Genomic DNA, 23,095 nt, shown 5'->3' on the forward strand with positions numbered 1-23,095 from the left:
ACCTCCTCTTTAGTGGCTTTCAACTTCTCTCCTTTTCTTTCTAGTTCACTCATCTGAAAACAGGAGGTGCATGCAAATGAGTAGAGCTCTTAATATAGACAATTTCCAAAAACCAATGAAAAAGGTATCTAACACGTGCACGTTTTTACATTTACAAGTTTGTTGTTTTGTTATAGGTTAAAAATGTACAATACCAATTACTGAACAATGTTTGACTGCGTGCAGGAAAGGAAAGACGTACCTTCTCCAGTGGGGGGTAGTAGAGGGGGTAAGGTCTGATATTGGGAAAGCGAATGAGGAGTCCTGGTGCACTATCAATGTTGGGGTTTTTCTCCACGGTACCCATTGGATTCAAGAGGTCGCCTTTATCATCTGTGACACAAAATTAAATAGAAAAAAACATATTCAGTTAAATTCATGTTGTTGTTGTTGTTGTTTTTTAAAGCCTCAATTAGCAACAGAAACAAATACAAAGCATTATCCTGCCCTTGTTTCGGGAAAAAGCTGTAAACATGTAAACATTCTCAATTATAGACAGAGCTACAGTGCCTAGAAGAAGTCTAGAAACACCCACAAAGAGTACATTGACATTTCATTCTATTTCATTTTAAAACAATCAATTATTGTAAGGTGACAATGGTTTTATGTTGGGAACAATTTGTGTTGCCCTTCTGACAATAGGATTCATTTTGAATGAATAAACACAGGTTAAAATCCTAAAGAGTCATGACTGTTAGTGTGGGTGTGTGAATGGGATTACCAGGGACTGAAGGCCAGGTGGAAAGTAAGAACTCCCCAGTCTTCAGCTGATCCTTATAGTCAAACACCATAGTATTAACCCAGGCTAGTGGACAGTCCTGGTAGGAGAAAACAGACAGAGATGACTGTTACATTGAATGCTAAAGCACATTAACAACTGAGCTTCTGACTTTTACTTCCTGCTTTGCTCTAACATTGATGACAACAATGGTTAAGAAAACCAGATTATAATGTCCCCTTGCTCTTTTCATGCATGTTGTAAGAATTATAAAGCAAAGTAACAGCATGTCATGCCCCAATGATGACACTATATAACAATTTTTTTGTTCCTGGGTAGTAAGTGTTATTTCATAATTGCTTATGCCTAAAAAGTATAGAAAAGTATAGAAAATGGCAATTATCTCCACAAACCTTGTATTTATGACCAGGACAGTGACATTTTGAAACATACATATTCCCAATGAGAAAATGGGCGAATTTGTGTCTTTTTGTTAATATAAAGTCAGATAAAAACTGTAATACAAAGTAATACAAAAATGACTATAAAAGATTTAGAAGTGAGTAGTTTTTCAAGATTTGATTGATTGACTGTAAATCACTTTCACGAATCAGCCCCCAAATGTAGTCTCCCATCATGTCTTTGGTAGCGGCATACAAAGTCCAATATATCCTGGTGAAAATGCTTGCCTTGCTCCTCCGAGTAGGCTCCCACATTCTTTAATTTATCAAGATGAGCATCAAGGATATGGACTTTTAGGGACATCCTACAGCCCCTTGTGCCGTAGTTCTTCACCAGAGTATCAACCAGCTCCACATTGCTTTCGGCCATGTAATTTCCCAGGAAGCCCCAAACCACTTAGAACAAAGCTGTTCCAAGCTGCTTTCTCCTTACTAGTGAGCTTCTTGGGGAATTCATTGCACTTCAGGATCTTCTTTATCCGTGGTCCAATGAAGACACCAGCTTTGACCTTTGCCTCAGACAGCTTGGGGAAGAAGTCTTGAAGGTACTTGAAGGATGCCGACTTCTTATCTAGAGCTCTGACAAATTGTTTCATAAGGCCCAATTTGATGTGGAGTGGTGGCATCAGTACATTCCGGGGATCCACCAGTGGCTCCCACTTGACATTGTTCCTCCCCACAGAGAACTCAGTCCGCTGTGGCCAGTCCCACGTGTGGTTGTGTGCCTTGGTGTCCCTGCTGTCCCAAAGGCGAAGATAGCAGGGAAACTTGGCAAAAACGCCTTGGAGACCCATCAGGAATGCCCCCATTCTGATGTCTCCTATGACCTCCCAGCCATCCTCATCGCACTTCAAGGCATCCAGCAAGGTCTTTATGCTGTTGTAATCCTATATTTATACTACTATTTATACTACTGGAAAGTTCTAGAAGTTACTTCAAGTTTACTTATCTATCTGGAATGTTTATTATCTGCTACAACCATATGTTCTATCAACAATATGGGTCAGTCAGGCTGACTTGCTGATATTATCAGAACACAGCTAAAGCTACCTGGCCGAAAATAGCGATTGTGCAATTTTCCCACTACGCCAAGGTGCTACATTTTTGCCCAATGTCGGTATAGCTTTTTGACATCAGATAAACGCATTAACATCACACCAAGTTTGAATAATTTGCCACACACCATTAAACATTGTGTTAAACTGACTAACGTTTCTTATTAAATTTACCTCAACCACAAACAGCATCTATAAAATGTATGGCTTTTGCCATTGGCCCTTTTAACAGCTTATTAGCCAGTAATAGGCTTACTGGTGTCTACTAACTTACTACTTGGAATAGTCATAAGAAATAAGCAATTGCTAGCGAGGCTGAAGATGAATTTTATACTGCCAAAACTATTTCATTTCATGGCAAAAAAAATTTAGTTTTTCTTTCATTCATGAATGACATTGATAGCCTGGGCTACCACAAGAACTATCAATATAGGTGACGATAACTAACTTTTTCATCAAGTGAAAAGACAAGAGAATCGTGGAAACTCCTACTATTTTACTGCCCAAAGGGTTTTGATCTAGCCTATATTACCCCAGAAAGCATTCCCGGATGCCTACTTCGAAAACCCACCAGAAATAGTTGCAATATAAACGCAAACAATTACATTTTAGGCGTACTACAAACACTGCAACTGAAGGTAGCTGGCAAAGTTTTTGTCTATCCGGAACAAATCATAATGCATCATTTGATTTGACTGTGACGAGATTCGGACACAGGACTTATTGGTTGTAGGTCCACATCTCTAACCACTATGCGATTTAACAAGAGGTAGTCGCTCACTCATTAATTCACTCATTAACATTCACACTTTTTGGCAAGCTCCGCTTACGCGTTCAGTTTTATCGTTCAGTTGAACGGTTGTTTCGTTCATTTGAACGACTGGCAGCGGAGTTCTACCCACCACGGAATCCGCTGTTAGTTTAATGCTCGTAAAAAAACTAGATGAAGACAGTAGCATTATAAAGACATATTTGTAACAGATAATTGGACACATGGTAGGTCTAAAATAATTAGGCTTATGTAGTAGTTGATTTTTGATTGCAAGGATAAACACATGAAATCTTGCACCAAGCCTTTGCCTAAGTAAAACATACCGACTGACTTGTTCAGTTTAATCGTTCCGTTCATTTGAACGGCTGCCAGTGGAGTTCTACTCTAACTGCTGGCTTCCAGCTCAGTGGCCTACTCTCCTCCAGCAGTTGTTAGTTTGAGGTTGTCAAAGAAAAGTTTATCAAGAAAGTAGCATTGTAAATATATGTTTGTAACAGATAATTGGGTGCATTGCCTACAGTACTTTTAATCTAGTATTTGATTTTTGATTGTAATGATAAACATAGTTGTAATAATCGAGTAAAACAAGCATTTTCTTAAGTAGAAAAGACACGTAAATTATGTCTAGAGAGGTGGTTTAAAAGAAAACCTAAAGGAATAGTTTTGGGTAACTTCTTACACTGACTTGTTGTTGATGACATCCATGGTGTCATCTGCAAACTTAATGAGGAAAATGTTGTCATGCACAGCCACACAGTAGTGAGTGACTAAGCAGAGAGCTGAGCAAACATTGTTATTGATCAGTTAGGGGATTTAGTTGCAAGTCTTCCAAGCCTTTGGTCTGCAAGTCAGAAAGTCCATTATTCAATTGAGCAAGGTTGTGTCCAAATCCAGTGCTCTGAGCTCGTCAATACGTTTGAGTAGAACAATAGTGTTGAATGCTGAATTATAGTCAGTAAACATGATGTAGCTGATCCTCTTCTCAAAGAGTATTACACCTCTGTTCCATAATGGGTTATCTGAGAACTTTTGCTGAACTTGGACTACTGCACAGTTGTGTGTACATGTGTGGCAAAGAAGGACATTTTGCATGCAATTTGAAGTTGGCTTAACAGTCTGAAAAAGAGATTGCATTTTATCCAACAGTCTCAACAGTCTGAAAAGGAGACTGACAGCATCACTGTTGGAAACACATGGATACAAAACTAGGCATGCAACCAAAGGGGTCTTCTACACAATTATACACACACTCCACTTCCTAACAGCTATTTCAAACCATTGCATGCAGTGGCAAAGAGGTGTTGTTTCTATTTGTGTGTTCATTTATAGAACTGAAACTATTTTGGCAGAAATATTCCTGACTTGATTGAAACAACACGAACTTCACAATAGACAAGTACAACTCACAAGCACATTCATTCTTGTATCTTGCAAGACCCTTATCACACTTGTAATTGGTTCACTGTTACAAAAAACTGACAATTGGGTTGGGAAATAAAATAAATATCTAACACTTCGACCATGATTATGAGCAGTTTTACAGGACACAGAGGCTAATTTAAGTCAAATCCTGCCTAAACAGTGTCCTGCTCCATTCAGTTTGTTTGTGCTCCAGTTTGTGCTCTGTTGTTGTTCCCAGTGTTGTAAAGGTGTATAAATTCTACTGTTTAAAAATAATCTATTGCATTTATCTATTTTGGCAGTTGGGATTGCATATCAATTGCTTGCCTTTTTTTACAGCACAGTATGAATTGACTACTTCAGGGCATTGAAATGAAGTCACCCACTCACAGTCATCATGGCGATACCACCGGGTTACAAAAGGAGAGACTGCACAAGATAAACAGTACATCTGCCTTATCAAATTACAGAGGACATAGAAAGCAATATGCTCAATATAAACTTGTCCCTGCAGTGGTAGAAACCATAGCTCCATGGCTGTACACTACTGGAATACTTTGAAAAGCTAAGCTAACTATTAGCCAAAGGTAATAGCATACATCTAGACTAGGCTGAAAAAAATGACTATAATTATATACTATATATGCAAATATACTGTATATTTTGATGAGTTACATGTGTTTGTTATACTACAGTCATAATGCAAGTGTGGTCTAGTTTGATGTTTCAGCTACAGTATATAGCCTAATTTTGTGGTCAGTGCAGGTAGTTTACCTATCAACTTAATGAGCTACCGACATAATGACCTATCAGCATAATTACCATATTAATGACCTATCAACATAATGACCTATCGACATAATGACCTATCGACATAATGACCATAATAATGACTTATCAACATAATGCCCATAGCAATGACCTTTCAACATAAGGACCTATCAACATAATGACCTATCAACATAATGACAATAGTAATGACCTATCAACATAATGACCGATCAACATAAATACCATAGTAATGACCTATCAACATAATGATCATAGTAATGATCTATCAACATAATGATCATAGTAATGATCTATCACCATAATGACCTATCATCATATTGATCATAATAATGACCTATCAACATAATGACCATAGTAATGACCTATCAACATAATTATCATAGTAATGACCTATCAACATAATTATCATAGTAATGACCTATCAACTCTGAGGTCATCCACCTCCCATGATAATTTTTTATTTAAACACTGAATATGCATTCACATCCAAAGAGTTAGCACAGCTCTAAATGTAATGTTAAAGATACTACTTATACACGTTCTTACATACAGTAGTAATAGCCATTTAAGGAAGCTGTCTTTAGAGTGAAAATGAAACTACCCAAGGGAGAACATAAATATCTGTGGGTCGGTATAGACTGAATTTAGAATTCCATGAAATAGATGCTCTACTCTTCCTTGCTTGGAGGGATATATGTAGCAGATAAAAGAATAAAAGCAGATATGATGTTAACCACAGAGTTTCTGAACACGCTTGCACAATCCAAAACACCAGCAAAACATACCCCTACACCCAACCCCCAATGTTTTGTACATGCAAACAAATTCACACACCAACACCCACACAAACACCCATGTAAACACATAGCTTGTCAGTGCATGTAGAAATAGCAACATTGTAACTGCGGATATAGCATGTGTGCAAGCCACTCACACCCAAATGTTTTACTTATGCCCTTCAAGGTTACTTGTAAATAAAGCTATTTTTAATGGCAACATTTTTCTTTAAAATTAAAATAGGTATTTCATATATAGTAACATGTAAAATCATTGTTTCACTCCATACTAAATGATCATTCTGCATTTTTAACAGCTTCAGTGGTGAATCAAACCTGTCCTGATACTGCATACCTCCCAACCCCTGGCTATAACTGTTTCCATCTGCCATTCTGCTTTTCTGCACATCTAAAACATTAAATACAAAATACAACTGTTTCATTCCTTTGTGCTTTTCCTGCAGACTTACAGCTTTCTTGTTCTTCTTTTTAGTTGAGCGAGGCTTCTTGTTCTTCTCGATGACGGCATAGAGAGCAAAGCACAGGCGGCTCATACGAGGCAGGTCGCTCACGTTGATGTCGAACACCAACTTCTGGTCCCACAGGGGCTCTGAGCACACGTTGACCTCCCCGCTGGTCACCACCTTACACAGCATCTCACTACCATGGAACAGACCCGCCTGGACCATCAGCTAGGAGACACACACGTGCAGACACACGTGCACATACAAGTACACAAGTGCACACAAACACAAAACAAACACCAATTATGAGAACCTAAACCGAAGATGAAATTGGACATCTTCGTGTGAACCGTGTTTCTTATGACTAAACAGGAGAGAATGTGATTAATTCACTGTCACTATCAAGCAGTCGGGGTCATCAGGGCTAAATCTACTGCCTACTGTGTTTTTTCATTTTGTTGAAGTCCATCTGTTATTCTCCTATCTGCTCCATGACCTTGGAGATATGTGGTTGAGAATATGTCAACTTGTTAATAAGACAATAGATGTCATAACAAGGACACTTGTGTATCCTGGCATGGAATAGTTTTGAATTCTGACAAACTTTAACTGAACATTTGTTTTGAAGAAAGAGAAGATCATGCACATGCAGTGGTTTTAGCAATGAAACTGATCACTCTGTTTGCCGCCCCTCCTTGCCTTTTTAACTTAATATAGGCAGAGAACAGAGCAGAGTCATTCCTAGAAAAACCCCATGTCTGATGGAAATCTGGTTAAAAGTAATGCATGAAATAGGGAAAAGTATGCATTTTGGGACATACACTACATGTGTGGTACTTTTCCCCTAGGGAATCTTGGCAAATCTCTGCCTGTAAACAGTAGATATGAATGATTATTATGTGACCTGTAAAATTTACTGTGAGTCAAGCTTGGCATTAGGACAAGGAGGTTTGCAGGGTTATTTTTTACAGCTAAATTTTTATTATAACATAAAAATAAAATAATTTGCAGCATACATCAAATCTATGTTATATGGGCCAGCTGTATCAACAGTACAGTATAGCAACTATGTGTACAATAATTAGAAGGCAGAGAAATTCAACAACATTCAAGATAGGTCAGAGCCACCATCATGCCCTATCTGCAATAGTAACAGCAACTATCTTAACCTTCAGAAAAAAGTTGAAGTGGCGAGTGAAAGCGCAAAAGCCTGTCCTTTTCTAAGAATCTAGGCATCAGAGTAAGACGTGAAAGCCAGATAGGCCCTCCCCACTTCCTGTTTTGTAGAGTTTCAACCAACCGCCTCTGATGAATTATGGGAAATGTGGGGTCAGGGTCATATGACCCCATCGTTTGCATTTTGCCTCCCCTTCTTACACTCAAAAGTGAGATATTGGTAAACAACTATAGCTGCACTTTATTGAGCAACAGTCAGAGCACGAAAGCCCACATGAAACCACACCAACCTTCATTCCTTCATCTGCATTGACTCGGTTGCCTTGTATCAGGTGAATGTTGAAAGGCTCTTCGATGGACCACAAAGAGGAAGTGTTCTGCTGTTAGTAAGAAAAAGGGCATTTGCTTTGGGTACTATTAACACATTTTACTATACATGTATGCCTTGTGTTAATTCAGTATCATGTGCGAGGCCCATTTTTGTCCAACAAGAAACAGAACCACAAACGTGTTTTCAACAAGGAGAAGAGGAACCAACAGCTGAAGCTGATATAAAGCTAAGCTGGGTGACCCTTTCTATGTTTGTCTCAGTTATAGGAAGTACAGTTCTTTGAATGAAAATAAAACTCAGTGTTTCCCCTATATTAATATAGCAGTGACAGACCACAACAGAACATATACAGTGGGGAGAACAAGTATTTGATAACCTGCCGATTTTGCAGGTTTTCCCACTTACAAAGCATGTAAAAGTCTGTAATCTTTGTCATAGGTACACTTCAACTGTGAGTGACGGAAACTAAAACAAAAATAAAGAAAATCACATTGTATGATTTTTAAGTAATTAATTGCATGACATAAGTATTTGATACATCAGAAAAGCAGAACTTAATATTTGGTACAGAAACCTTTGTTTGCAATTACAGAGATCACACATTTCCTGTAGTTCTTGACCAGGTTTGTACACACTGCAGCAGGGATTTTGGCCCACTCCTCCATACAGATCTTCTCCAGATCCTTCAGGTTTCGGGGCTGTCGCTGGGCAATACAGACTTTCAACTCCCTCCAAAGATTTTCTATTGGGTTCAGGTCTGGAGACTGGCTAGGCAACTCCAGGACCTTGAGATGCTTCTTACTGAGCCACTCCTTAGTTGCCCTGGCTGTGTATTTCAGGTCGTTGTCATGCTGGAAGACCCAGCCACAACCCATCTTCAATGCTATTACTGAGGGAAGGAGGTTGTTGGCCAAGATTTCAGATACCTGCTCTCTTCAGGTCATTGACCAGGTCCTGCCGTTTAGTTCTGGGCTGATCCTTCACCTTCCTCATGATCATTGATACCCCCAAGGTGAGATCTTGCATGGAGCCCCAGACCGAGGGAGATTGACAGTCATCTTGAACTTTTCCATTTTCTAATAATTGCGCCAACAGTTGTTGCCTTCTCACCAAGCTGCTTGCCTATTGTCCTGTAGCCCATCCCAGCCTTGTGCAGGTCTACAATTTTATCCCTGATGTCCTTACACAGCTCTCTGGTCTTGGCCATTGTGGAGAGGTTAGAGTCTGTTTGATTGTGTGTGGACAGGTGTCTTTTATACAGGTAACAAGTTCAAACAGGTACAGTTAATACAGGTAATGAGTGGAGAACGGGAGGGCTTCTTTAAGAAAAACTAACATGTCTGTGAGAGCTGGAATTCTTACTGGTTGGTAGGTGATCAAATACTTATGTTATGCAACAAAATGCAAATTCATTATTTAAAAATCATACAATGTGATTTTCTGAATTTATTTTTTAGATTCCGTCTCTCACAGTTGAAGTGTACCTATGATTACAGACCTCTACATGCTTTGCAAGTAGGAAAACCTGCAAAATCGTCACTGTATAAAATACTTGTTCTCCCCACTGTATAAACAAGATCCAGAAATGCTGCCACCTTCTCTGGGCCCAAGCTCATTCAAAATCGAAGAAAAATATTTTTGGGAATCATGGAGGCCGTGTCCTCCAGTCTAAAGAGGAGAGGTACCATGCGGCTTCTTATCAGTGCACAGTTTAAAAGCCAGCATCCGTGGTTGTATGGGAGTGCATTGGTGCACATGGCATGCCTGCCTTGCACATCTGTGAGGCACCATACATTTTGAACAATGTATACAGGTTTTGGACCAACATATGCTGCCAACCAGACAGTGTATTTTTCAGGGAAGGCCTTGTTTATTTCAGCAAGACAATGCCAAACCAGTGCATTTATTTAGACAAGCCTATGTCCTGTTTGGCCTAGGCGCTAAAGTTTGCCTGCATTCAAGAGAAATACTTCTAAACCAATCAGAACAGCTACTTTGCCAATAATAAGCACAACACTATGCAAGATCAGAATTAGGTGTTAAGCCAGAGTAGCCTGCCATTTGGGGTACTTGTGTTATTATTAATTACTAAGCTAATTACTCATGTAACTTTACAAGATATTATGCAATGACATATGAATGCAATGGTTTACTGTAAATCTCAACACCCCCTCCCCCATCTGAAAGTTTGGCACTGCTACATACCAAATTTAAACCCTGGTAAAGACTCACCTTTTTCAGGGGTAGAGGAGGAGGCTTGGACAAGGAGCGACACCTCGACACCTGGCTGGCCAGTCTGCCCTGCTCCTCCTGATATTTAACAATGGTGGTATGATGAACCATGGTCAGGTGTGGGGTTTGACCTCCTCTCATACAGGAGAAGATATACTGTGGATATACATACATACAGGGAAGGAAGAAGGGGAAAAAGGAAGATTCATATTTAGGGTCAACTTCACCCTGTGATATTCACTGATGTGCTCATACCCAGTAATGGGACTGTTTGTTTTTTTTATCTCCAAATACTGTTGGAGTACAACTGGAGTTGGAGTACTGCATACAAGACATGGAGGTTGTTTTTTAACTGAAGTTTATTAACACAGCTAAAATCTTACTATGGGCAATGCAGTTCCCTTCTACAGGCAGATAGAGAGATTTGAGTCATCCCTTGCACATAGCAAGAGTTTCAAAACCAACAAGTACGAGTATCCTGCCACTGAAAAATGAAGTAATTCCACTTACAGCCAAAGACTGTTGCCTCGCATATAAAGACAAAATAGATTATGAGCAACATGCAGATAAAAAAAGAAAAAAAAGAAAGATTCTGAAACTAAGAGTCTCAGACTACCAAACACAGCACAACAAATTTACAAAAAAGTTATCATCAGTGGAGACAGGTTTTAAGTAAGCTCACTTTGAACTGGCACAGAGGGTATTTCCCATAGATAAACTCCCATCTCCCGTTGACTTGTAATGTGTAGTCCTCAGGTTTCTCCTGATGCACGGAACGAAACACAGTGGCCTTCTTCTTAAGGGCACTCCGCATCAGAGTTACCGGCAAGTCCTGGGGTTCATGCTGTAGCATGAAGCTTTCCTGAAATATTTCAAAAGATCATTTTTATTAGTAACCATTCTTCATGATGCCCAGTAATTACAATGGATTTACGATGGAATTGTGTTAACTAAATTGTATTTTTTGTAATATTGAGATAATTATTTTGGAAATATCTAATCATTACACTTTTGAAAGTATCAACAACAGAATACCTAGAATAAAAAATGGGCCAAAAAGTACATTTACATTATTTTTGCTTATTACTGTAAATAGGTTTTAATACCAAACAAACTCTAATCAACTTAAGTGTAACCCTATAAAGTATTTGGACTTGTAGGTGGTTTTACATTTAAAGTTATTAAGCTTAAACTCATATATAAAGTAACTTACACCATTGAGTGCAAGCCTTTTCCTACATATTTACAGGATAATTGCTCAATGCCTAAAAAGCATAGCCTCGAAAATGATCAGCACCTCTTTGTCTTAGTCTCAACAAAAACCATACATGGTGAGCTACAAAAAGGTGTAATTCATGGCTGGGCAGTCATTCAGGAAATCACTTGTATCCAAGGAAAATGCACAAAGACACAGAAATGGGGTAAGGAGCATAAAAAATGTGAACCCCTGAGCAATGGAATAAAGTAATAGGGTCTGATGTGTCATTGTTCACCCTATTTCCTATATCCTGATGGTTTTTAATTTGGAGAAAGCCATAGGATGCCTTTAGCCCACAATGACTGCTGCCAACTTTTAAACATGGTGGGGAATCCATAATGGTATGGGCAGCCATGTCGTGGGAGTCATTAGGTCTGTTGATTGGCCTGCATAGTCGTATAATGGTCAAGCAATATGAGGTAATTTTACAGGACCAGGTGCACAGTGCAAACACTGTTACCTCACAATGTTCTTATTCCAGGATATTAATGCCCTGATATCAAGTGCTAAAAAAAATTTAAGAGTGGTTTTATGAACACCTGGATGGCTTTGAACGCCTTCCATGGCCTCCCCAGTCACCAGAGACTTCATGGAAACTTTACGGGAAGTTCTGGAGTGCAGAGTGCAAAGTAGATTTCCACCTCCTTCATCCTTGAGAGCTATGCACACTCTTTGCATTCCCTCAAACAGCTTCATAAGTTAGTTACCTGATATGCATTTAATTTAACAGATGCCTTGTTAAAAGTTAATTTGTGGAATATCTTTTCTTCTAAGTGCATTAGGATGGGTATATAGATGGTAACAAGGTAAGGCGGTTTTACAGAAGACCATCATTTTGTCGTTACTGTAGTAGTCCATATTATTAAGTGGTAATAAATTAATTTAAATAAAATTAATTACCAGTGGTTATAACCAGCTATTGCTGTACATTTTCAATACATTCTTCAGTGGAAAAGTGTCATAAGTATTTAAATAGAAATAAGCTGGTACAAAATGTTATGTATTTTTTTATGTATTTAAAATTATAATTTATATTTCTAGATTCCTAGTTTTGTATACCTAAGGCAAAATAGTTCCAGCATATTTCATTCTCGTTACTAAAATGTTTCTGTTACTATGATGTAACATAGTATCCTCCTTGTAATTAATTGGTTGTAAAATAAAGGTTACAAATTTTATAAATGGTTTTCTTACAATCAAAATCTCAAATTCAGATAAAGATTCTCAGTGAAAAGACTTTAGTTATGTTTTGCAGCTACTTTAAAATAAGCCTTTACAAAGCCAGCGAAAGCAATGAATTACACCCCATACTTTGTTAATGGTTTCACATAGTAATTATGTCAAATATGCAATGCTGGAAATTCCACTGTCCCTAAATACATTTTAGTGCTCTCTGACAAAAAACAAACCTTCATAATTTTAGACTTCAGCCTTTATTTGTCTTTTACATTCATAGTGATTCCTAACTGTTGTGAATAAAGTGAAAGTTAGTTGAATGTGTTGTGGGAGGAAGTTGGGAAATTCCAAAGTGTGTAAGTTCACTTCTACACTTTGTCATCCTTCAGTTCTTACCTAGATCTACACCTGGTAGAACATCAGAATGTTCTAGTCAAAGATATTTGTAATTGCTGAATAATCACTTTCCAATCCAATCCCAAATTTCCATCTCCCTTTTCAATACAGATTATTTACTCTGAAAAATATTGAGAGTGATAGCAAAAAAGGGCAGTAGAATATGGCACTCACATCACTGGCCTCAAACTTTACATTGACAAAAATCTTCTTGCATTTTGTCTTAATGCCTCCAGGCTCTGCCAGTAAAACACATGGCTCTAATTCACATGGGAAGCTGTACTCCATCCACTGGTACCATGGCAGTTGTTGGCGTTCCAGGGCTCTTTCTTCACAGAAGGAACGCATCTTGGCCCGGAACTCATTCACCTCGTGGTTCTTCTGGGAGTCAAATTCATGCAGACCTAAAAGATGTATACAGGAGTGGAAACAAGGTCTAGTGCACCTCCACGATCAACACTAGCAAACCAGAAAAGTGCTTCATTTTACGATTTTCATTAGTTTATGCAAAGAATAATAATAATAATTTCTAGCAACTGTGCATCCCCCTAAGAGTTGACGCCGACCTTTGCCAATCAGAAGGCTAATCTGGGTGTTGGTGAGTTTCTCCACGCGGTCACCCTCCCGGGCCACCAGCCTAAGGACCGGCATGAAAGGCCTGACGTCACAAAGACGCCGGGTCTCATCCTCCAGCTCCTCACGTTCTGCTGTCGAGTTGATGCAGGTGAACACATAAGCGTCCATGTCACTCAGTGCTCCATAGAGAGGTTCATTGCTGGCATTACTCCACACCATCTGTACAAACATACATGCACGCACACATGGACACACACAGTTCACCAACCAATAAAATCATAACTGACCATTTGCACACACACACTCACACGCACACACACACTCATATATACAGGTGCTGGTCATATAATTAGAATATCATCAAAAAGTTGATTTATTTCAGTAATTCCATTAAAAAAGTGAAACTTGTATAATGTATACATTCATTCCACACAGACTGATATATTTCAAGTGTTTATTTCTTTACATTTTGATGATTATAACTGACAACTAATGAAAACCCCAAATTCAGTATCTCAGAAAATTAGTATATTGTGAAAAGGTTTAATATTGAAGACACCTGGTGCCAGACTCTAATCAGCTAATTAACTCAAAACACCTGGAAAGCCTTTAAATGGTCTTCCAGTCTAGTTCTGTAGGCAACACAATCATGGGGAAGACTGCTGTCTTGACAGCTGTCCAAAAGATGACCATTGACACCTTGCACAAGGAGGGCAAGACACAAAAGGTCAGTGCTAAAGAGGCTGGCTGTTCACAGAGCTCTGTGTCCAAGCACATTAATAGAGAGGCGAAGGGAACGAAAAGATGTGGTAGAAAAAAGTGTACAAGCAACAGGGATAACCGCACCCTGGAGAGGATTGTGAAACAAAACCCATTCAAAAATGTGGGGGAGATTCACAAAGAGTAGACTGCAGCTGGAGTCAGTGCTTCAAGAACCACCACGCACAGACGTATGCAAGACATGGGTTTCAGTGTCAAGCCACTCTTGAACAAGTCACAGCGTCAGAAGAGTCTTGCCTGGGCTAAAGACAAAAAGGACTGGACTGCTGCTGAGTGGTCCAAAGTTATGTTCTCTGATGAAAGTAAATGTTGCATTTCCTTTGGAAATCAAGGTCCCAGAGTCTGGAGGAAGAGAAGAGAGGCACAGAATCCACATTGCTTGAAGTCCAGTGTAAAGTTTCCACAGTCAGTGATGGTTTGGGGTGCCATGTCATCTGCTGGTGTTGGTCCACTGTGTTTTCTGAGGTCCAAGGTCAACACAGCCGTCTACCAGGAAGTTTTAGAGCACTTCATGCTTCCTGCTGCTTGCCAACTTTATGGAGATGCAGATTTCATTTTCCAACAGGGCTTGGCACCTGCATAAAGTGCCAAAGCTACCAGTACCTGGTTTAAGGACCATGGTATCCCTGTTCTTAATTGGCCAGCAAACTCGCCTGACCTTAACCCTATAGAAAATCTATGGGGTATTGTGAAGAAGAAGATGCAATACGCCAGACCCAACAATGCAGAAGAGCTGAAGGCCACTATCAGAGCAACCTGGGCTCTCATAACACCTGAGCAGTGCCACAGACTGATCGATTCCATGCCATGCCGCATTGCTGCAGTAATTCAGGCAAAAGGAGCCCCAACTAAATATTGAGTGCTGTACATGCTCATACTTTTCATGTTCATACTTTTCAGTTGGACAACATTTCTAAAAATCTTTTTTTTTGTATTGGTCTTAAGTAATATTCAAATTTTCTGAGATACTGAATTTGGGATTTTCATTAGTTGTCAGTTATAATCATCACAATTAAAAGAAATAAACATTTGAAATACATCAGTCTGTGTGTAATGAATGAATATAATATACAAGTTTCACTTTTTTAATGGAATTACTGACATAAATCAACTTTTTTAAGATATTCTAATTATATGACCAGCACCTGTACATATTAGCCTAGCATAGCAAAAAACCAAATCATGTAATCACAGAATGAAAAAGTAGAAGCTGACTGCAAATACATCAGAGCAACCAATAACACCATTAAAAATGTACCAATAAAAACCATAAATGGTACTGATTTCAAATCCGGTGTAACAATTGTCTGGTGTAATATGGCATTAGCTGCAAGTTTTGTCACTAATCCGCAGATGTTATTAGGTAATTAGGTTGGTGTTAGGGAAATGTAATCTATGGGTTGCTTACTTATGCCAGCAATGCTTTTTTTCTTAAAAAAATGTCTTAACGTAAAAAAACTATGTCACCTTACACCTACTGTATGTCACGTGCATCATGCCGGAGGGATCCAACACTCCCTCATTTAGAGCACTGACACCTGTTTGTTGTTGCCCTCACCTGTTCCTCATCACTGTCCCTTTTAAGTTCCTCCTTCTCTAGGGTATGTTGACAATTATTATTACTAGGGTATGTTGCCACTCTAACGTTGTTTATGTTTTCACTGCTTCTCAGTTCTTTTATTAAATATTCCCTGTCTTCCCTGTGCATGTGTCCTGCCTCCCATCTACAGCGTGAAAACCGATTTTGAAGTTCGAAGTACTCAAAAAAATCGATCCGAACAAAATATCTACGTACCATTCCAAACTCAGTAATATTAGTGACTTGCTGATTGTTTGGAATACTTTTGTCAGGCACTGTAGATTTACTGTCGTCTGTACATGCATTATTATTGAGTCCAGGACCTACTTTCTTGATGGCCCCAATGGTGTCGTTGTGAGATACAGAGAACTTCAGGAAGATCCCAGTGGGCAGCAAGAAGTCCATCATGATCTCCAGGTCACCCTCCTTCTCCCACTCACCCAGCATCCCATACTCCACTGGGGGCATGGTGACGACCTCTCATCTACCGCCAGATCCACTGCTGTATCATGGGGAAGGAAACCCAGCTGGCAATTTACACAAGCGAAGCAGGACAATTCAGTGGTCTTGTTTAAGACTTAATATTAATGTTTTGGATTCATTTTATTTCATTTTTTAAAACAGATTCCATTTATTTCATTTTAGTAGACAAACTGTGCAGCACTGCAAAAACTGTATTTTCCATATGCTGGGGTTCAGTTCTATTGGGATTCAGTCTATTCAGGAAGTAAACTGCAATTCAAATATCCCTAATTATTTTACAATTTAAGTAGAATTATTATTATCAATAGTATTAATATATATATTATTATTGTTGTTCAATTATCTTTTCCCTAGCACCTGTAAAGACTAAGCCATAAAAGTTATCAAAACCAATACAACATTAAAATATCCAAGGTTGGTCTGCCTTAAAAAAAAACTAGTGTTATCAGTCTTGAACTGTTTAAGTTAGAAATGTAATTCAAACTTAAAAATATATAAAACAGTCAGAAATATGTTGCTTGTATACAGTATCAACATCAAAACAACTTTAAATCATGCACGCTGGCACTAGTACTGTTGGTTGAAAAATACTTTTTGATGCAACATTGAATATTCCTCCAAACCGATTCCAATCCATTTCAGGCAACATTGACTTAAAATGGAAAAATATTCTGTGTAATTATGTTACAACCATGTAAGCTCTTTTTAACATTCAAGTGTGCAGAACTGTCTATAATAGGTCCTGGAAATGTCATTCAAACTTTAAAAAGTAAACACTAGATTTGATACCATTTATGCTTTATAAACAGTATCATTTAAAAAAGACTGGGAGGCATTTGCATGAATCCAAAAAAAGTTAACATGGAAACTAGCCCTGGTACTTCTGCATAAGAAATAATTGATAGTACTTTTACTGTTCAAAATACAAACATATATCCTAATTTCAAGTGCCAAGGATAAAGTCTGGTCAGAGAAAAATGCCATTTAAAGTTCAAAACGGGATGACTGGAATAGTTTGTTTATAAACAGCCTTTCATATAATGAATACTTTTTAAAACTATAAATATTTTAATTGATGGAGTTTCATAGAGTTGAATGGGAAAGATTTGGACGCTTCTCTTGATCTGTTTTAGCTAGAAACACCACACCTATTTGACATGTGCTGAATGGCAGATTCTAAACTGAATCACTATAACAAAACACTTACAGTACAAGGATCTAGTACTTAATCTAACCCACCACATTAATCCGCAAAATATATGAAACCCTATTACTACCTTCATTACCACTACTAATATTGTTTTGTAAATACGTCCACACTAGCAAGCACAACATCTACATGTGTAAATTATACCTTTCCTAATTATAATTATTAGAATATTAAAAGAGAACAGACACAGTAGTCTACTGATTAGTCAGCCATGGATGGTGGCCTATTACAATGAACAGATCCCTACAAGCCAAGACCCCCCATCTTGAGAGTCTACTTCCATTCGTCTGAATAAGATGAACAGAAATGTTGCCAGCACTGCTATATCAGTAAATTATTATAACATTAGATATAATGCAGATGTCAGGTCACCCTTTTCACCAACAAATAAAATACATGCAGTTTTTCAATTTATGATGCATTAGCATCATGTAACTTAAGGAATCTATTAAAGCAATGTTGGCGTTCTTCTGAGTTCACAGAGTGCACCCTACTACCAGCCTGCAGTACAAAACATCAGCAGGATTTAAGAACAACATAAAAAAGTGAAATTAAGTAAAACATTCTAAATTAAAATGGGATGCCATGCCCAAAAACAATTGTCAGACTGTCAAAGACAAAACACTATGAACATAGCTAATGTATTATGGTTCAGTCACTTGCCTCTGCTACAAGCCTTGCCAGTTGCTCATCTCTTCGTCTTCTACCATTGATGATCAATCTTTTCATCCATTGTTAAATATTGTAAAGACAAAAATTGATTTGCCGTCCTATCCCTGTTTCACCACACAACAGACACAACCATTTTCACAATTCGCATAATATCTGAAAGGCTCCTAGGCAAGAGGATCTCTTTCAGTGTGTAGTTAGGAGGAGTGGCAAGGTGCACACACTGCACGACATTCACTTTGTCTTATCATCCTAGAATGGAAAGGGAAACTCAACTAAGTTTAGACCAGTAATGTGTGTAAACCCAGGATTGCTGATGCTACATTAGACCAATGAGAGGTTTGGGGCTGCCATATTGGTTCTCCTTTAAACGGAGAAAGTATTACAAAGTATTACAGAAAAAAAAGACTGTAGTTGGGACAAAAGACTGTGCAAACACGCACTACAATATGGGACTGTGGTACAAATATGCACCACACTATGGGACTGCTGGACAAATAGGCACCAAACTATGAGACTGCTGGACAAATATGCACCAAACTAAGAGACTGCTGGACAAATGCGTGATTTATGTGGGACAACAAAGACGTGAACCTAGGCTATAGTGGATGCTTCAGGACTCTGTGCTACTCTATGTGCTAGCTCCAACGTTAATAAATGCATTGTTATATCTACTAAAATCAGTTTTACCTTGAATGACTACAAAACTGTCTTTCTCTCAGTCATCTAGTGTGGTGATTGGTTTAAACTACGTAGTAGTCATGTAGAATGTGTATGTGTTTGTTCCTTTATGCCAGGATAAGCTCTATTCATGCATTTAAAATGTTAGCTTTCAAACCAAAATGTCTTAAATCAATTACATGATTAATCTATCCACATATAAAACTTAAATGCATGGCACTACATCAAACTAACTTCACCATAATCCCAATCTTACAAACCCTAAAAAAAATCTGATACCATGTGGTGAGGAAAGTGAGGAAAGTTGTTGATAAAGAAGTCTACAGAAATGACTGTACAGAATAATTAAACAATTGCGCTATTTTGAAGGAAACTAGGAGAATAACATAATATTAGACTAATAGTAATGCTTAGAGAAAGACATGTTGTTTTAAGTATCTTTTTTAAATGAACTTTGCCCAATACCAAGGCATTTTAAGACAATAACCTGTTTGCCTTCGGCCAGGAGACAGTCTCCATGCAACATAGTAACTTCAACCAAACAAAGAAATGGTTACTGATCCACAAAAATGTGATTAATGGGCCAAACAATCCACATTCTGCAATTGCTATTCAACTGTCCAGACATGAACCTAACACCTGTGGTTTGAACTGAAGTGTGCAGTTCATAATAAACAGACAAAGGAAATCATCAGGATTTGGAATAATTCTGAATGGAGAATTATTTTCTTGAACTCAAAACATTTCAGATACATAATGATAAAAACTCTCAACTGAACAGAAATGTTGCATGCAATCTAGATCAGTACTTGAATTATTTGTTTATACAATCAGTTTTGTTAAACGATTTACATGTTTAATTTTGTCTGACAAAATGTTTTGCAAACCAAATCTTTTGTTTGGTGGACACAGTGCAAACCTTTGTTGAGTTGCATTGTTATCCTGGTCCTGAACACGCCTTGCACTTTGGTTATATTATAAAATTGATACTTTGGTCAGATGTTGACTTAATTTTAATCTTGCACTTGGCTTGGGCCTTTTTTCTATGTGGGATTTGTTGTCTTAATTATGTTAGGAATATTATTTCATATGTTGATTTCTTGAACTTTTGTTAGGCTTATTGTTTATTAGAAATTGGTCAAATGAACTCATGTTGAATTATAATTTTTTTATTGCGCCTTGCACATTGTTAATTGGTTCAATTAACTTGTTAGATTACTTGAAGTAAACGTTAATGTGTGGTCAGCATGTACTATATAAAATATTTGTATTAAGAGACTATTTAGTAGGTTTTTCTGCCTGATTGATTGATTACTACTGAAGGCTACTCCATCACTTCAAGCCCTTTTAGTTACTTTTAATACTGACATATTGGACCACGTCACTAGCTACAACGAATTCCAGTAAGGCAATATCCATACCTACAACATTTGATTGTTTTGTTGTTGCAATCATTATGCCTAAAGTGTGTTGGTGTGTCTCAAAATGTTTGGTCTTACACAAGTATGTCATTAAAAAGGTTGAGAATAATAAACAATTGTGCTATTTTGAAGGAAACTAGGAGAATAACATAATATTAGACTAATAGTAATGCTTAGAGAAAGACGTGTTGTTTTAAGTATCTTTTTTAAATGAACTTTACCCAATACCAAGGCATTTTAAGACAATAACCTGTTTGCCTCGGCCAGGAGACAGTCTCCCTGCAACATAGTAACTTCAACCAAACAAAGAAATGGTTACTGATCCACAAAAATGTGATTAATGGGCCAAACAATCCACATTCTGCAATTGCTATTCAACTGTCCAGACATGAACCTAACACCTGTGGTTTGAACTGAAGTGTGCAGTTTATAATAAACAGATAAAGGAAATCATTAGGATTTGGAATAATTCTGAATGGAGAATGATTTTCTTGAACTCAAAACATTTCAGATACATAATGATAAAAACTCTCAACTGTATTAGTAGCGACTGTATTAATATTACACAATTTCCTGTTTTACTTTAGCATACAATCTAGTTCAGTACTTGAATTATTTGTTTATACAATAATTTTTGTTAAACGATTTACACACTTTATGACCCCAATGTACAATGTCTGCCAGACAATGCATTGGAATAGCACTCATGAATAAGGTTTGACAGCTACATAGCAACCAACATTAAATGTATTTTGAATATCCTACAACAGGGCAGGGAAATAAAATGTAATCGTAAATAAACACCAACTGTTTTTAGGGTAAAGCCGACAAACAGATGTACACTTTGCACTACCACTCACATTACACATCAACGAAACTCTCCTTTTCAAGTCAGTCCAGGGAAATGTATAAAATAATTGTTAGGCATTCAGAAACAGAGATAATTTTTTTATCATGGTACGATTCCAGTCAACTTCTCTCTCTGTAACCGCTAACAGAGCTAACGGTTTCCTGCTTAAAATAAAGGAAACCCCACAAGATATGCAGACATAGTAGAACAGTAAAAGATGAATAAGCAACATTCATCAGGTGCATACTAGACTCCAGATACACAGATGTGTGCACGCAAGCACACACAGACAACCACACAGATTATATATATATATATATATATATATATATATATACCCACACACACACATATATATATATACCCACACACACACACACACAATATATATATATATATATGATGAAAACAGGACTAACAATACAAATTAGAAGTGAACCAAAAATGTACACACTTCAACAGGGCTTCTGTCTTGTCTTACCTCTGACACCATTAGATAGTATGGCTTAGGTGTAGCATTTTACAATCAATGTGAACAACAGCTGAAATAGAATAAGAATCTCAAAAAAACAATCTGTTACAAGAGTGCATTTATCACCAGCTGGTGAAAACAGGAAGTTTGTGTGCAGAAGAGAAACTGCAGGCCATATCAGGTTACAGATCCCACTGCCGTTACCCACCCACCATCACTGAGTAGTAATCACAGAGCAAGACAAGGAATGACAATCTAATGTTACTGTTGATATGTTTATCAGGCAGTTGGCTGGGTCAGCAAATACATCAAAATAAATGAGCTTCTACTCATTCAACTCAAAAGGGATAATAAATGTAAATAACATTGTTATGCGTCATATGAAACCTTCCATCAATTAATGCTTCATAACTATTTATGAGCATATAGGCATCTTTATAATGACCTTTATACAGTGTTTAATATGTAATGCAGTGTGGGTGTCAATTATGAATTGAGTTGCAAACCGATATTTCATTCTAACGTAATTTTTTACAGTTCGAACTGGCAACACCCTGCAGGAACCAGCATTTGAATTTCATTTCAGTTAAAGGAAGTAAAACTGTATTAAAGGAAATGTAAGTGGCTCATTTATTGTACACATCAAAGTAATTATTATTTTTACAGGGTTGAAGCTTAAATCGATGTTTAAGCCAGTGGTTTTGAACCTGTGTGCCCTAGGTACTGGCATGCTGTGAAGACTCCTCAAGTGTGCTGTGAGTCTTATATCCCATAATAAAAATGTACATGTAAAAAAGAAATCTTCATAATTATTTAACCTTGTAAATATTCCAGTTGAAATGGAAAATATTTAGTAGTGACAAGGTACATGGTCAAACATTTTTATGATGTGCCTGGTACTGAAGTCGATTTTCTATGCTAATAGAAAGAAAGGGAGCACTGGGACAGTATGCCGAGTGCAAACCAGTTGAAATCTAACAAATAGGTACTGGTTCTGCCGCTATTTGTAGCCACAATAGTGATTCTAAGACACACATAAAGGCCTAAAAAACATTTTAAATAACCAACTACATAACTAACCTACTTGTAGAATGGACAGGTTTCTTCAAAATAGTCTGAGCCAATACAGATACTGAACCAACACAATCCAAGAAAGCAAAGTATGTTGCATATTTGGAAAGTCTGTGCTTATTTTTGACAGCACTGGCTTATTTCAAACACTTATCAAATGTAGTAGGTTTAAGTTAAAGATGTTGCAAGTGGTGCTTAGAGGATTGCTGGCTGATAAGCCATCTGACATTTGAATAAGCCTATGCATCGATCTTAG

At 37.7% G+C, this 23,095-nt stretch overlaps 1 protein-coding gene across 8 annotated transcripts in view; it reads right to left on the reverse strand.

The window, feature by feature from the left end:
• Positions 1-21,889, reverse strand: part of pik3cd (phosphatidylinositol-4,5-bisphosphate 3-kinase, catalytic subunit delta) — a 37,205-nt gene extending 15,316 nt beyond the window's left edge. The window contains exons 1-11 of one of the 8 annotated variants that reach the window (XM_010898735.4): positions 21,778-21,889; positions 16,310-16,484; positions 13,614-13,842; positions 13,222-13,451; positions 10,900-11,079; positions 10,218-10,373; positions 7,945-8,034; positions 6,485-6,706; positions 761-857; positions 242-372; positions 3-53 (exon numbers count right to left, since the gene is read on the reverse strand). In XM_010898735.4, the coding sequence (XP_010897037.1) occupies positions 3-53; positions 242-372; positions 761-857; positions 6,485-6,706; positions 7,945-8,034; positions 10,218-10,373; positions 10,900-11,079; positions 13,222-13,451; positions 13,614-13,842; positions 16,310-16,450 (1,527 nt within the window). In that variant the 5' untranslated portion in view covers positions 16,451-16,484; positions 21,778-21,889. Of the gene's footprint in view, positions 1-2; positions 54-241; positions 373-760; positions 858-6,484; positions 6,707-7,944; positions 8,035-10,217; positions 10,374-10,899; positions 11,080-13,221; positions 13,452-13,613; positions 13,843-16,309; positions 16,510-18,338; positions 18,601-21,306; positions 21,424-21,777 lie in introns of those variants that run through there. The other 7 variants (XM_020052054.2, XM_013136515.4, XM_020052056.3 and 4 more) reach the window with 7 other exon arrangements.
• Between the last annotated feature and the right edge of the window lie 1,206 nt (positions 21,890-23,095).

This window comes from Esox lucius, chromosome 12, assembly GCF_011004845.1.
Source record: "Esox lucius isolate fEsoLuc1 chromosome 12, fEsoLuc1.pri, whole genome shotgun sequence".
Lineage (NCBI taxonomy): Eukaryota > Metazoa > Chordata > Actinopteri > Esociformes > Esocidae > Esox > Esox lucius.